Source organism: Trifolium pratense, linkage group LG6 (genome assembly GCF_020283565.1).
Source record: "Trifolium pratense cultivar HEN17-A07 linkage group LG6, ARS_RC_1.1, whole genome shotgun sequence".
In the NCBI taxonomy this organism is placed as follows: domain Eukaryota; kingdom Viridiplantae; phylum Streptophyta; class Magnoliopsida; order Fabales; family Fabaceae; genus Trifolium; species Trifolium pratense.
In genome coordinates this window covers 24,182,207-24,199,221 of record NC_060064.1, presented here as the reverse complement: position 1 = coordinate 24,199,221, position 17,015 = coordinate 24,182,207, and the positions used below count along the sequence as shown (strand labels likewise).

At 34.0% G+C, this 17,015-nt stretch overlaps 1 protein-coding gene across 1 annotated transcript; it reads left to right on the top strand.

Annotated features, from left to right (window-relative positions):
• Positions 1 to 15,115: 15,115 nt before the first annotated feature.
• Positions 15,116 to 16,224, top strand: LOC123889688 (abscisic acid receptor PYL4-like). The gene has a single exon (XM_045939137.1). It carries the CDS (start codon positions 15,380 to 15,382, stop codon positions 15,941 to 15,943), a length of 564 nt encoding a protein of 187 aa, XP_045795093.1. The 5' UTR covers positions 15,116 to 15,379; the 3' UTR covers positions 15,944 to 16,224.
• Positions 16,225 to 17,015: the final 791 nt, after the last annotated feature.

Below are 17,015 nucleotides of genomic sequence, written 5' to 3'. Positions count from 1 at the left end.
ACAGAAAATAGGGATAATTAAGAGTTGAGAGAAGATTGCAACAGAGAATAGGGATAATTAAACTAACAGAAACATTAATTAAGTTAATAAGTAATTCCTTACAATTACCCTTAATTAAACTAACACTTACAATTACCCTTAATTAAACTAACAGAAACATCAACTAAGTTAATAAGTAATTCAGTACAATATAAGATAAAAAGATAAATACTAGCATAAAGGGAGCACGACGGCGGATGAAATGAATGAATGAAACAAACAACCCTAATTTTGGCAGAAAAAGAAACGTGAAGTTTTATATGAGAGAAAAATATTATTGTATTGAGATTTGGGCTCCTTATTCCAAGCCCAATTTTCAGTAAAATTAAAAAAATATAAAAAATTAAAAAGCTCGCGGGCTAACCCGCCCCGCCCCACTCCCCCTCGATTTTTAGGCGGGGGCGGGCCACCTTAAGGTAGCGAGCCGAAAACCTCAGTCCGGCCCGCAAAAAATGGTGGGTCAAACGGGTCGGCCCGGCGGGCCCGGCCCGTTTTGCCACCCCTACGTGAAATAATCAACTGTGTCAATCAAATTGGGACGGAGGGAGTAACATTTTAGAATTTTTAATAAAAAAAATAAGCCTCCTTGGTATTTGTATTTTTCTCATGTGTTCCTTATATATAGGATCGAAGGGAGTACCACATTTTCACCTAAAACTTTAAGACATTATATTTATGTGTCATCTCATTTATATCAATTTTTTCAATCAATGTGTGAAACTTAACTCACATTTAATAGATCTCAACGCATAAGATAATCAGTTTTGTGAATGGGAGATGAAGCACGGATTTGATCACAATATTTTCCATCACTTATGTATTATTACTTCCGCCCCTAATTATAAGACCTTGTTTGACCACTACACGTACGCCAATGGACAATTTTGATCACTGATATCTTTAATTGTATGTAAGTAAAAATTATAAAAATTAAATATCTTGAAAATACTCATCAAAACAAATTGAACAAGATCTTATATGCTAATATTTACATTTATATATTATTAATAAAATACGGTCAAAATAAGATAAATGAATAGTACATTTTTGTCAAACATGATCTTATAATTAGGGACAAATGTAGTATATTGGATCAATTGGATTAATTCAACAAAGAAAAAGAATAAGAACTTTCATTTTCTTAGAAAATGAGGAAATATTGAATAATATAAGGGGCTGCTTTCAATTGACAATAAAAAACAGGCAAGTTGTTTTTATCAAAAATAAAATAAAATGCAAGTTGTCGTCTTTTTAAAAACAAAAAAAGAGGAAAAAATAAAGAGAGCATGCGACTAGAAGAATATCTGATTAAGACTTTTACTAAAAATAAAAGGAATATCTTATGATGAATTTGCCAGCAATATGATTACTCCATTCATTTTATGTATGAGAAAATATTTGGGTTCCTTATTTTCTTTTATAAATAAAATAAAATTTGGGTTAGTATGGTTTGATCCTATGTTGCATGGGTACTCCATTTTAGACCGAGTACCGGTACCGGGTACGTACCGGGTACCGGTACGCGTATGGTACTCCCCCGGTACGCACCGACGCCGTACCTATTTTTTTGTTTTTTGCAACAGGTACACGCGTGGTACACCTGTGGTACTCATGTGGTACACCAATTCAAAAAAACACGATTTTTTTTCTCCTTTTTCTTTTATTATTAGTTTTTTTTATAGGAAGATTTACGTTTTTTATTTGTTTATAATATAAAGTAGCAATTATTGCTAAAAAACAATAACAAAGTAGCCGCCGGAATTATTCACTCATTCGTTGAAAAGGAATAGACTAAATTCAAAGAGAGATGAAGATCTAGTTTTTATTCATACCAATCTTCGTCTTCTCTCAAGAAAGAGAAATATTAATACTTATAATGAAAGTGCAACAAAAATGTGGGATATTCGTAGAGATGAATGAGATTTATTTAATATATAGTTGATATTCTTGAAATTGCTAGTCTTTCTCGCGGTGAACCTAACTAGAGGTAACTCTTTTTAGTGATGATGAAGAGGGAAATAATTGACTTTTTTTGAGCTAATTGGTTTTTAATTTCATATTTTGATGTTTCAAACAATTTAAATTACATTTAAAGTGTGTTGTGATATTTTTTATGTTTAATTATTTGTTTTAACAATATAACTATATTATTTGATATATATAATTATATTTTTAAAAAAATTATAGGGACGTACCCGTACCTTAGTTTTTCTAAAAATGACGTACCCCGTACCGGTAGCGGTATCGGATACCGGTACCGTACCCGCACCCGGGCAACATATTTGATCTCATAGTAAGATGTCAGAAATTTTAGATTCTATGAGGTACCAAGTTTAACCCCTACGGTGTTTTGGAGGAGAAGATAAATATAAATACTATTTTTTTAAAAGTTCTTTGAGTTATAAGATTTGGGTACAATAATTCACAAATAAAGCTAAATTATAGAGCATTATAAGTAGGTTGATCCGACTATTTGGATGTCCGAGTTTAAATGTTAAAAATATAATAGACCTTTGATATATAAAAAATATACAATTTTTTTTTAAAGAAATCTTTATTCAAATTGTAAATAATGAAAAAAAAAATAGTTACTCTTGTAAAAAACATACAAAATATTCATATTACAATAGATAACAACAAAATACTTTTTAGCCACATAAAAAAATCTCCCTTATAGCAGAGCTTTCGAAGTAAACTCATCAATTATATCTTCTTATTGTAATTTTTTTGTTGGTCATTTTATGTTATTTTCCTAAAGTTTTTTTTTTATTTACAATGAGTTGGGAATTTTTTTTCTAAAGTTTTAGCCACTCTGAATTGAACCTTTTAAATTATTTTTTATCGATAAATTAAAATAATATTGAGCCTTTTAATTTTATTCTATTTTATTTTTTTTATCAACCTTTTTATATTTTATTAATGATCTACTACGATATAATTTTTTTAAAGACTCTAAAAATGAAGGCCCAGCTATATATAACATATTTTGCTGTTGTTAAGAAGTCTCACATTAGATGTAAGTTGAATTGGATAAGAATTTATAAGTAAGACACAATTCTCACCTTACAAACCGATTTTGTAGGATGAGTAAGGCTCAACTCTGAATTCTAATATGGTATGAGAGTCTCTCCACGATCCGATGGACCACCTGTTATCGGGTTTCTGATATCAGGTCACCTACCGTTTATATCCATGCACCAAGCTGAATAATGCTGGGTATAAGGGGGATGTTAAGAAGTTTCATATCGGTTGCGAGATGACTTGAATGTGTGTTTATAAGTGAGGGCAATTCTCACCTTACAAGCCGATTTTGTAGGGTTAACGTAGCTTTATTTTGTATATATATATATATATATATATATATATATATATATATATATAAAAGAATGTTTTGTTTTTCAAGTACGCGAGTTCGAATCTTGGATATTGAACATGATTTTTTTTAAAAGAAAAAAGAATAAAAAATCAAAAGTTGGGGACAAAGGTTTGTAGAACTCGCGACCTCAATATATAAAAGCACATTACCTGCTAAGAACCACCAGGCTATACGCATCACTTTGTGAATTCTTGTGTGCAATATAGTAGTACATAGGTTTAATTTTAGGAAAATGCTAAGTATAGCGAATACGCGACTCACGAAGTTAGTACGAATTACGTGTCACAATGCAACTGCCGTTTCTCTCTCTTATTTATTTTCATTTTTTTTCTTCCTCAACAGTCAACACTTGCACCTTCGCTTCCATGGCATAGTATAAGATGATCTGATCAAAATAGAACATATAGATCCCTCATTTTCTACCTCCAAAGAAAGACACCATACATAGGTTTCAACAATCAATTTCCTCATTTCTTCACGGCAACGTTGATGCTATTTAGATTTCTAACAATTTTTTTACAGCTCTCTAGTTACAGGTTTGAAGAAAATCACAGTGTGCATACATGATTATGTAGTACAATTTGCTAAATTTTTTTTCCTCTTTTAATTTCTCCATTTAAAAAGAACATTCTTGATAGTGAAGATGGTTGACGGCGATGGCGGTTACTGTTTGCTTTTGCAGTATGTGAAATATTTTATTGCAATTTTTTATTATTAAAAGGAAAACCAATAAATAGTGGGTTTGTGAGTAGATAACTTTAAAGAAGGTAAAAAAGGTATTTCAAGTCCACATACGCGTTCGTGAAATTTTCGTGGCGATGATCTTTTCGCTATATATAGCATTACTCTTAATTTTATATAAATACCAAAGATATTAAAGTAATTTATCATTTTTTTGAGAGTGAGCCTCCTCTGCTTATAGTCATATGAATAAAAAAGAACAACATAATTTATCAGAAAACCTAACGTGGCATCAAATGAATATAGTTCAAAGATGAATTTTACTAGGCTTAATAAATATATTTTAATAAAATAGTACATTTTACTTCAATGTTTATAATTATTTTTAGGCTTAAATGCAGTTTTGGTCCCCAAAGTTTCACAATTGCTTGATTTTGACCCCCCACATTTCAATTGCTTGATTTCAACTCCTGAGTTTCACAATTGCTTGATTTTAGTCCTCCAGGTTTCAATTGCTCGATTTTGGCCCCCCAAGTTTATCCCCTTTTGCATTTGCTAGCCCCCCGTTGACTTTTTTGACTAAAAATTGCTTATGTGACATTTTTAAAATAAAATTAAAATATGTTTTAATTAAAAAATAATAATATTTGCTTTTATAAAAATGTATTAAAAATTGTTTTTTTTAATAAAAGGTTTAATAATTCTTTTTTATTTTAAAAAAAGTTTACAAAGTTTTTAAAAAATAGTTCATAATTTTTTTTTACTTTTTTATATAATAAAATTATTTTATAAACTACATATAATAAAAAAAATATTTTATAATTTAGTTTTTAAAAAACAATTTGTAATTTATTTATATATTTTTAAATACTTATTTAATTTTTAAATGCCACATAACTAATTTTTAATCAAAAAATTCAACGAGGGGCTAGCAAATGAAAAAAGGGGTAAATTTGGAGCGCCAAAATCGAGCAATTGAAACTTTGAGGGCTAAAATCAAGCAATTGTGAAACTTAGGGGATTAAAATCAAGCAATTGAAATGTGGGGGGCTAAAATCAAGCAAGTGTGAAACTTTGGGGGCCAAAACTGCATTTAAGCCTTATTTTTATTAAATATAAGAAGCTTTGCATTATTTTCTAGAACACTATATTATTATTAGATGAAATAAAAAAACTAACGAGGTGAATTGTTCACGTTCATGGTCCCACTACATTGCATGGTAGCTATATGTTGATATCAATTTCTTCTCACGTGCACAAAAATTTGGGTCAAAGAGTTAAATTGACCAACCCCAATTGGGGCATGGTGATGATCACGCACTAAGAGAGACTTTTGTTTTTTTGGTGGAAGAGAGACTTTAAAGTTATGAACAAAGGAAAAAACCTATGTCAAGATAAAAGAGTTTTTGGCTCTTCTCACATTAAAGTTATCATCTCTTGCAAATTGATAGATGAGGGCAATGGGGCTGCTTTGAACATTGGAAAAAAAATGGTATGCGACTAATGCATATGGGGGTTGTGGGGTGGGTAGGAGCATGCATATATGTCACATGATATCATAGCTTACGATCTATATCATGCAAGTTGATCATTCATTTTTTCTTTTTATGAAACAAGTTGATTATTCATTGCTATAAGTCTTTCCTTAGATGGCATAGCGTATCATTATATTGGACCCTTCTTGGATACACACAATTTATGATCAATACAATACTTTCTCAAGTTGCAATTAAAAACAAAATTAATAAAATGTTTACACCAAAAAAGTTTAATAAAATGACCTAGACTTATACCACAGGACAAACTAATATTCCAATTTTAATTGAGAGAGGAGAGAATTTACCAAAAACCAAAATAAATATTTTTTTTCTATAAGTTAAGAGTATTATCATGCACATGACTTTGTTGGCGCAGCAGAAGCAAGAGTTTGCTTGGTTCAGAGGATGCACGGTTCAGAGGTTGTGTTGCCTCTGACTCTGATGCGCTTCAGAGGATGGATTGCAGGCAAGCTCAGCAGGCACGCAGGCTTGACCTTGGGCACACTAGCAGTTTTGCAGAAACTGCTATATACAAGATGAACAAGTTTCTTGATGAAATTGATTAACACTGAACATGAAAGACTTAGGGAAATAGAGAGTTTATTCTTCCTTAATGGGCCAAAAATTGAATTGATTACAATATAATGCACTAGTTGCACTTTATATAGGGTGGCTTATGCAACAAGCCAGCTCATCCCTTAGGCCTAAACTAATTCCCTAACTACTTAGTTAGTTACTAACAAACTTTAACTAACAAGTTGGTTGTAACTAACTCTAACAACACCTAAAAAAACAAATTTCAAGATGAATTAACCACTTTCTTAACACTCCTCCTTAATTCATGCTTGAATTGCAAACAACCAGTCCTAAGCTCCTCCTTAAAAACTCAAACCTGTCAAGCTTCACAGCCTTTGTAAAACCATCTGCAAGCTGTACTTCAGTTGGACAATACTGCACTTCAATCATTCCATTTGTCACTTGTTCCCTAATGAAATGAAATCTGGTAGCAATGTGCTTGCTCCTGCCATGTGAAATTGGATTTTTAGCAAGACTTATAGCAGACTTGTTATCAATCCTTAGGATTAGAGACTTCACTGGTTCACACTTGATTTCTATCATCACTGAATTCAACCAAATTGCTTGACATGCTGCAAAGGTGCCTGCTATATACTCAGCTTCACAAGATGAGAGAGCAGTCACAGCTTGTTTCTTTGTACACCAAGAGATTGCAGCATTATTGAACTTGAAAACATACCCTGATGTGCTCCTCCTATCAGTTATGTCTCCACACCAATCACTATCAGAATACCCTATCAAAGTACTCCCTGCACTGTTTGTACCAATAGGGAATAGCAAGCCAATTTCCAAAGTACCTTTGAGATATCTGAGGATTCTCTTAGCAGCTATCATGTGTGACTTCCTTGGATCATGCATAAATCTGCTGATAACACTCACAGCATAGCATATATCAGGCCTACTGTTGCACACATACCTCAATGAGCCAACTATTTGTCTGAACACAGTTGGATCAACCTTCTCTTCATCTGAGCACTCATCAATTTTTGTATTTGTCTCTGATGGATTTGACAATGGATTGCAGCTTTCCATTTCAAATTTATCAAGCAATTCACCAATATACTTCTGCTGGTGCATTACTATACCATCTCCTCTTCTCATAAATTCCATTCCTAGAAAGAATGAAAGTTCACCAAGATCAAACATTTCAAATTCACTTTTGAGCTTATCTTTCACTTTTGCAATTTCTGCAATTCTACTTCCAGTTATGAGCAAATCATCAACATATAAGCAGATTATGACAACATCTTCATCTTTAGGGCAATGTACATATACACCAAACTCAACAGCACACTTTTTAAACCCTATCTGAATCAGAAAGTCATCAATCCTTTTGTTCCATGCTCTAGGAGCCTGTTTCAAGCCATAAAGTGCCTTATACAGCTTATACACCATTGATTCTTTTCCATTTATTTCAAAACCTGGAGGTTGTGACACATACACTTCCTCATCAAGTGGACCATTCAGAAATGCTGATTTCACATCCAGATGGTACAAGCTCCATTTGTTCTTACAGGCCAATGCTACAACCAATCTCACAGTTTCTATTCTAGCAACTGGTGCAAACACTTCATTGTAGTCAATTCCATGTTTCTGTAAGAATCCTCTAGAAACTAACCTTGCTTTGTGCTTTGAAATTGTGCCATCAGGGTTCAATTTCACTTTGAACACCCATTTCACATCAATCTTCTTTTTCTTGTCTGGCAAGTCAACTAGCTTCCAGGTCTGGTTTTTCTCAATTGACCTCAGCTCTTCTTCCATTGCCTTCTTCCACACATTACTTTTCAAAGCATCTCTGTAGTTCAATGGTTCAGAATCAGCTAGTAATGCAAAGTGAATGAGATCACCCTCATCATTCACTGCATTGTCTTGAGTAACTTCACAATCATTCAATCTAGCTGGTACACGTTTGGTTCTTTGAGTCCTTGCAATCATATGAATTCTGTCATCATCATCACTGGATAAATTCATATTACCATCATTATCTGTACCTTGATTCTGAATAGTTTCAGCAGCAGGTTCACCTTCATCAACTCCATCAGATTCATCACTTGAACTTGGATAAATGAAGGTTGACTGCAATTCACTATTGTACACTGGTTCCTTCTCCCATTTCCATTTCTCTTCTTCATTCACAATTACATCTCTGCTAATGTGAACCTTCTGAGTAACTGGATTGTATAGCTTGTAGGCACCAGTTGGATGATATCCTATGAGTATCATTATTTCACTTTTATCCTCAAGTTTGGTTCTTCTAGCATCTGGTACATGCTTATAGCATAATGAGCCAAAAACCTTGAGGTGTTTCACACTTGGCTTCCTCCCACACCAAGCTTCCTCTGGCACAACTTTCAGTTTCTTAGTAGGACATTTGTTCAGAATGTAGGCTGCAGTAAGTACTGCTTCACCCCAGAACTTGTGTGGCAAATTCTTCTGCTTAATCATGCTCCTTGCCATATCTAACAATGTTCTGTTTCTTCTTTCAGCTAGTCCATTGTGCTGTGGTGTGTATGGAGCAGTAACTTCATGTGTAATGCCTTGATTAGTACTGAAGTTCTCAAACTCTCTTGAGGTATACTCTCCACCACCATATGTTCTCAAAATCTTAATTGATTTCTCACTTTCTTTTTCAATCAAGACTTTAAACTTCTTAAACACTTCTAAAGCTTCACTCTTTAGCTTCAAAGTGTATAACCAGATCATTCTGCTATATTCATCAACAAATGTGATGAAATACTTGCTTCCCCCTAATGAAGCAGCTTCAAATGGACCACAGATGTCACTATGAATCACTTGCAATATACCACTAGCTCTCTTGGGCATTTTAGCTACAAAAGGTTTTCTATTGTGCTTACTCTTCACACATATCTCACATATGGACTTCTTAGTCTTAAACTTAGGCAGGCCATACACCAATACCTTAGAATTTAAATCACTGAGGCTTCTATAGTTCAAGTGTCCATACCTTTTGTGCCAAAGTGCTTCAACCTCATCAATCACTGTGGTAGACATGCACATCATATCTACACTTGAGATTTTACACCTGTAGGTTCTGTTGTTTGACAAGCTGCACATCAGAACCAAGTTCTTCATTTTGTCAAACAGCTTCAGTGCATTGTCCTCCATACTTACAGAGAACCCTCTTTGCACTAATTGACCTAAACTGAGCAAATTGCAATTCATACTAGGGACATATAACACTTCAGAGATGATCACTTTACCTCCCTTCTTACTTTTGATCACTATGTTACCAATACCTTCAGCAGCAAGCTTTCTCCCATCTGTTAGTTTTATACTAGACCTTTTGTTTGCATCAAAATTGGTTAACCATTCTCTATGTGGTGTCATATGATTTGAACACCCTGAATCAAGAAACCATTCTTCATTCTTCTCACACTCATCCCCTATAGTAGCCATCATCAAGACTGACTTTACATCACTTTCTTCTGCAACATTAGCCTCTTGTTGATCTTTCTTGTACCAACACTCATCTGCAAAATGGCCAAGCTTCTCACAATTGTAGCATTTCACCTTGCTTTTATCAAAGTTCTTCTTTTTGTTTTTACCTTTGGCAAAACCTCCTCCTTTAGAGGACTCAGCTTTGTCATCAGTTTTTGAACTCTGATCTTTAAGCCACTTTGGTTTATCTTTGCCTTTCTTTTTGTAGTTCTTGCCATTTTCTTCTTTCTTGTTGGTTTGAGCTTGCAAGGCTTGTTGTTCTTTCTTTTCTGAACCTCTACTGAGAACTTTAATCTCATGTGCTTCCAAAGCACTTTGTAATTCTTCAATTTTCATAGTAGCTGTATCTTTCACATACTCTATAGCTATTACCACATTATCAAAGTTTGGAGTTAAGGATCTAAGCACTTTCTCTACTACCATTTCATCAGTGACAGTCTCTCCACAGTTTTGCATTTGATGTACAAGTGCAAGAAGTTTTGAGAAGAAATCACTTACTTTTTGATCCTCTTCCATCACCATAGACTCATATTGCCTCCTAAAGGCCTGCAATTTCACCTTCTTGACCTTGGTTCCACCATCGTGGTAACCCTCGAGTATATCCCAAGCTTCTTTGGACTTAGTTGATTTTGAAATCTTTTCAAAATGCTGTGCATCACAATTCTGCTGGATATAGAACAAAGCCTTGCAGTCTTTTTTCTTGTTTTCTTTGTATGTATTTCTCTGATCATTAGTTGGATTTGCTCCCAACTCATCGTATCCATTCACCACTACCTCAAGACACTCTTGTGCTCCAAATAAGGACTTCATCACTGCACTCCATCTATCCCAATTCTTTCCATCAAGAATCAGAATGTTTGTACCAAAACCTTGGGTGTTCATCTTGAATTTTCAAGAAATCAATCTACACAGCTTCACTTTGTGTTTCTCCACTTGATTCCTTCACAATTCACTCTTGTTACCTGTGATTGAACCAGGCTCTTGATGCCAATTGTTGGCGCAGCGGAAGCAAGAGTTTGCTTGGTTCAGAGGATGCACGGTTCAGAGGTTGTGTTGCCTCTGACTCTGATGCGCTTCAGAGGATGGATTGTAGGCAAGCTCAGCAGGCACGCAGGCTTGACCTTGGGCACACTAGCAGTTTTGCAGAAACTGCTATATACAAGATGAACAAGTTTCTTGATGAAATTGATTAACACTGAACATGAAAGACTTAGGGAAATAGAGAGTTTATTCTTCCTTAATGGGCCAAAAATTGAATTGATTACAATATAATGCACTAGTTGCACTTTATATAGGGTGGCTTATGCAACAAGCCAGCTCATCCCTTAGGCCTAAACTAATTCCCTAACTACTTAGTTAGTTACTAACAAACTTTAACTAACAAGTTGGTTGTAACTAACTCTAACAACACCTAAAAAAACAAATTTCAAGATGAATTAACCACTTTCTTAACAGACTTGACATTTCAACTAAAAAGAAAAAAACAAGAACCAGTTGAAACAACACATGTGGATCCACGCTAGTAAATTCACACAAAAGCGTAGGTCAATCCAAAAGGGAAATTACAAACAATTAGAACAACAGACACATGTCTTAATTCTAACAAGCACAAATCATAGGTCTACATTCTCGTGAATGAATTGACCGTCAACACAGAACATGTACAAGAAACAACAATTCCATGCAACAACAACAAGCAAAACAACTCTTTCGAGCCAAGCTGGCAAACATCAAACAGATAGAATGACAAGGATATCAAACCAGTCCTAAATCAATCACGAGAACTAATACATATATTAAGTCGACACTGGTTCGGAGGAGGCAAACCTTAAACCTTAGCCAAGTACAAGAAGAAAAGTTCTTCCACTTCTCCTCCTGTTCAGGTCCCATTTTCTCCTCCTCTTTTTAGGTACACAAGTGTCAACCCTTCCATCCTAGTGGTAGATTTTTCTGGAAAGGATCCCCTCATGATTTTGGGGGGAGTTCGACTTTGGGGTTCTCCTCGCAAGAGTCGCCGAGAAGGGAAGGATGTGGTTGGTGAATGTGACTGTGAGGCAGGACCCAATAATAAGAGTTCTTAGGGCCTTTGTTGGTGGTGCTCTGCTCTCTTCTTTAACTAGTGTAGTTTTCTCTATTCCAATAATTGGGATTTTGGTCAAAATATCAAATTGCTGATTTGGCATGTGAGTCGTGGAGGCAAAATTTCAATTTGATGTTTTAAAGATAATAAATATGTTAATTTTATTTTAAGTGAATTCTGATCATTTTGTGATCTAACAAGTACTCTTGAGTGATTAAATTAGACAGAGACAAAAGCTCATTCATTATATATCACTCTCTTTGAAATTAATGTTAATAACGACAACTTATGAGAATGATCAAAGAACACTTAATTTCATTACAACTGAGCAAGTGACAAAGAAGCATTGTTGCAAGAAATTTATTTCACATAATCTCTAGAGGATATAAGTCATTTAAGGCAAGGATAAACACACACGTAGAAAGTGACTCACATGACATGCTGACGTGGAATGTGAGTCACTGTCCACGTGTGCGTTGACTAATTAGTCAAAATTAGCGGGGATCAGTCTTTTGCAAAAAGAGCTAAAGCTATGAGGCCGAATTCGCAAGTTTGTGAAAGTTAGGGGACAAAAATGAAATTTAGCCAATTTTTTTTCCTTGATAAAATTTTCATGTGTTATATATTCCTCAATATTTTTTCTGTTGTTTTCGGGATTTAAAAACAGTTAAAAATAATTTTTACAGCCACCGAAGAGATTACTGGGTTGAGTCACGGACTAGGTCGCTCTCTTTAAGACGTTTCGTGGCACTTCCCAAAATCGTGCAAGCAGACTATCAATCACGCCGTCCCCAAGATAAAACAACCCAGTTACAACTGTATACCGATATGCTACTGCACGATAGAAATCGGTCAAAGAATACACCTTCTTGAATGATACTACAATACCACTCGAATTGATGCTACAACATCATTGATTCATCGGTGATTCAGTGGTACTACAATACCACTCAAATTGATGCTACAACATCAATCTATGAATCAACGGTACTACGATACCACATGTGGTACTACAATACCACATGTATTGATGATACTACAATATCAATCAATATAATGGCACTAAGGCCATTCCAATATAGTACTAAGACCATTCTCAAATCAAAGGAACTAGTGATTACTTAGATCACTCTCAAACCAATTAACACTAATAATAATATTATTAGTATCTCGTATAATACATAGAATAAACATTGTTTTTCTATAAACAATTAGGAACAAAACATGATGCAAATCTTTCTAATTTTGTATAATCAAATAAAGAAAATAAAGAAACAATTGACATGCCTAATTCTTTATTTCAATAATTACATAAAAACAGGTTTAATCACAAGAAAATAATTTACATTCGGTGATGCAACAACATTGTACCGAACCAAGTATATATCCACATAAAAAGTTATACTAACAATTTGACATATAGTTAAACAAGCTATATGTGCTTAAAATGCTATTCATAGATCAATATATATATATGTATTAATCAACACACCCAACATATATAGAAAAGAGTCTACTAAATTGTCTTAGCAAGAGTAAACAAATTTATCAGTTTAGCTAAAACACCAAATCAACAAAGTTGAAGCAATGAAAATATTAAAGAGTCACATACTAGAGGCAAGTCAAAAAACGTAAAGGCTTCCACTGGTTTTTCTCTTATTAGCAATTAGCCACCCAATTCAAAACATAGATTAAATTATATCTCAATACTTGGCAGCAACCAATAGACCATATATTCCGTAGCCATGCTTGTATCTCATTTTCTATATAATTCAAGGAATCTACTCCTTCTTCAATGATATATTGGTATCGACTAAAAAAGAACATAGAAAACTACCGTAGGTAGTCTTAGTGTAGCCATAAAATAGAGTTATTCTCCCATCAACTCAACCGTTACAAATTAATGGAAAATAAATCACAATAAATCAAATAAATAATTGTGAGACTTAATAAATTTATTTCCTCAAAATACACACTAGTATGCTACAACACACTAGTATGTTCTAGTACCCGATATGAGACTCAATTTTATTTTCAATTCAGACACCAATGTGAACTTTGTTCCAACATTTTCCTAGTTATGTCCCTGGATAAAAATGATGTATTTTAGTTTCACTTCAATTGGATATTACTCACTTGATGAAAATTACCGGTGTTTCCATGATCAGTAACTTAACACCCCCACTACATCTTATAACCTCCCCACTAACACCACTTAGCGACCTCTCCTTGAATCTTGAATCTCTATAAACAAGGAGATGGAAGACCATGTGAAGCGTCAATGGGCACACTATTTTTTTTATGGCTTAAATGTAGTTTTGGTCCCCCTATATTTAATATTTTGAAGTTTTAGTCCCTCTATTTTGAAAACCAACTTTTTGGTCCCCCTATTTCAATTTTTTATTACTTTTGATCCCCCACCCTACTTTTGAGTCAATTTTGATGACGTGACCAAGTCACTTATGACATGTCAGATGCCACATGGACACAACAATTATACATGTAATTATTCTTTATTTTAATTTTAACAAAACACGTTAAAAAATATTTTTATTGATAAAATAATTAATTCAATTAAATTATACGTTACGTATAAAAATTGAATTCTGCTTCAAAAATAAAATAAAATTGAATCTGTGAATTTCAAATTGAATCCATCTTTCCCAAAACCAATATCTTCCCCTCCATGTTCTCCCTAATCGATCCCTACTTCTCCATCCATCAATTAAGTTTTTCTCCTCCATAAGCATTCACATATAAAAAGCTATCGTAAAAAAAATTTGTGTCTATCATGTTCCTATTGAGGAACAAAAAGATTGTTCTTTACCCAGATTATCATGACAGAACTTAACAAATTTTAATTCAAGTACAATGATCCTCTCAAATAGGAGCAAAATATATAAAATCCATCTTTATAGAGATATAAACCAAAAACGTATGGAAACAATGGAACAGAGATATAAACTCAATGAGGAAGAATAACATTTTTTTTGCACCAAAAAGTTTTTAACAAGGGCAAAATTGGAATATTTGAGGATATAAAAGATACATGAGAGGCCTAGAGAGTAGAGAGAAAACATCTATAATTTACATCCCACATGAAAATTGGCTAATGGCTAGGGTAGCGGTTGCCTAATGGGCCCAAAGAGACGAAGGAGGGTCTTTGACAAATAGAAAATACAAGCGCGTGATAATATTATGCTATCAGGTTGTTATTCCAGCTTAGAATTAAGATTAAAATAACAAAGAATCAACATGATAAAATTAGTGATAGATTTAAATTATCATTTTTTATTGGTGCACCAAACAAAAGATTTAAGCAGAATATGATAATGTTATCATATATTGTCTTTCTATCGTGTGTACCAAGCGGAGACTCGAACATTATTGATTCAATCCAACCGTACTTCTCTTCACTATCACAAAATTTTGCTATATATAAAATCCAATAACTACATAACCAACTGAAATACTGAACCTCTTGTCCTGGCCTCTCTTGTCCTTTCAAAACAACCTTCACTTATTTAACTTCTCATTTCTCTTCAAAAATCCCAAAACCATTCATTCATTCATTCACACACCAAAAAAAAAAAAAATCACATACATTAAATCAAACAATTATTATTACACATGATGTTACCAAACCCAACAACCACCGTCCCCGACGCCGTCGCACGCTACCACACGCACGCCGTTTCCTCAAACCAGTGTTGCTCCGCCGTCATCCAAGAAATCGCCGCTCCTGTATCCACCGTCTGGTCCGTCGTCCGTCGCTTCGACAATCCACAAGCCTACAAACACTTTGTCAAAAGTTGCCACGTCATCCTCGGCGACGGAAACGTAGGCACTCTCCGTGAAGTTCGTGTCATCTCCGGTCTCCCCGCCGCCGTCAGCACCGAACGACTCGAAATCCTCGACGATGAACGCCACGTCATCAGCTTCAGCATGATCGGCGGCGATCACAGGCTCGCGAACTACCGTTCTGTCACCACTCTTCATCCGTGTCCGATCTCCGATTCCGACGGTAACCACCGCTCCGGTACGGTTGTTGTTGAATCTTACGTCGTTGATGTTCCGCCGGGAAACACCACTGATGATACTTGTGTTTTTGTTGATACCATTCTTCGGTGCAATCTTCAATCTCTCGCGAAATTCGCCGAGAATTTGGCCGAAACGAGATCGAACCAACGATAAATTCATTCATCGATGTTCGTAAATTTTCCCTCTCTTTATTATTTTAACTTCTGATTTTTACTGTTTTCAACAATTTTTTACTTGTAATAATATTATTAGTGATTACTAAGTTGTTAAATATTTTGTTAATTTTATCATTGTTAGGTTAAGCAAGTTCTTGATCGTTTTTATTGTTTCACTTTGTTGAGAGAGTGAAAATTGAAACAAGGATTAATTTCTGTAATGTTTGATGTAATTAATCTTTGTTAATTTTCATTGTAGTAATTTTCAGCTGGACAAAACACATTGTTAGAAAAGGTTTAATTAATTAATGCACCGACTATAGTATATAATTTTATGTGCTAAATAAATTAATTGGATTCACGAGTTTGTGTGAGTTGTTTTGTAACTTGGGTAGTGGTGATGATTGATGTGAATGCTAAGTTTCTATCACATGAAATGGTGAGAGCTTTTGAATTTTGAGATTTCCACAAGTTAAGGCCATGATTTTGATGCAACTTGTGGTATGGGGTGAGGTTATGTTTGTGCCTTTACTTTCCGTCTTCCTTGCTTAAAATCTATCTATGATCATTTTATTTTTACCACATATCTAGTTCTCTTCATCACAAATCTATCTATATATGAAAAGATTTTTTTAACTATATTGTTGGTGCGAAAGTATTTACCGATTTTGTTCATGATTGATCTCTATCGTAAAATTTAGTTAACCATATTTAGTGTGTCTCTTCTATTTACGGGATGAAAAATACTTAAATGGTCAAGTGTTTGGTCAGAATATTTGGTCACACTTACATAAAAATAAATATTATTTAATTATTTAAAAAATACATATTATTTAAATTTATTTCAATTTTGTGAGAGTGATGAAATCAAGTGAACACCAAAAAATTTCTCCTTAATTTTGAGTCAGATCAATGGAATGTTGATTTATATGAATAGATATATGCTTGAGTTTAGGTAAATATTTGAAGCATATAATTGAGTTATATATTAGCTACTTACAAATTATCCTTTCCTTTGGTAAAATAAAATATTTATAATTAACCATCCTATATATTTGACTTGGTAAATA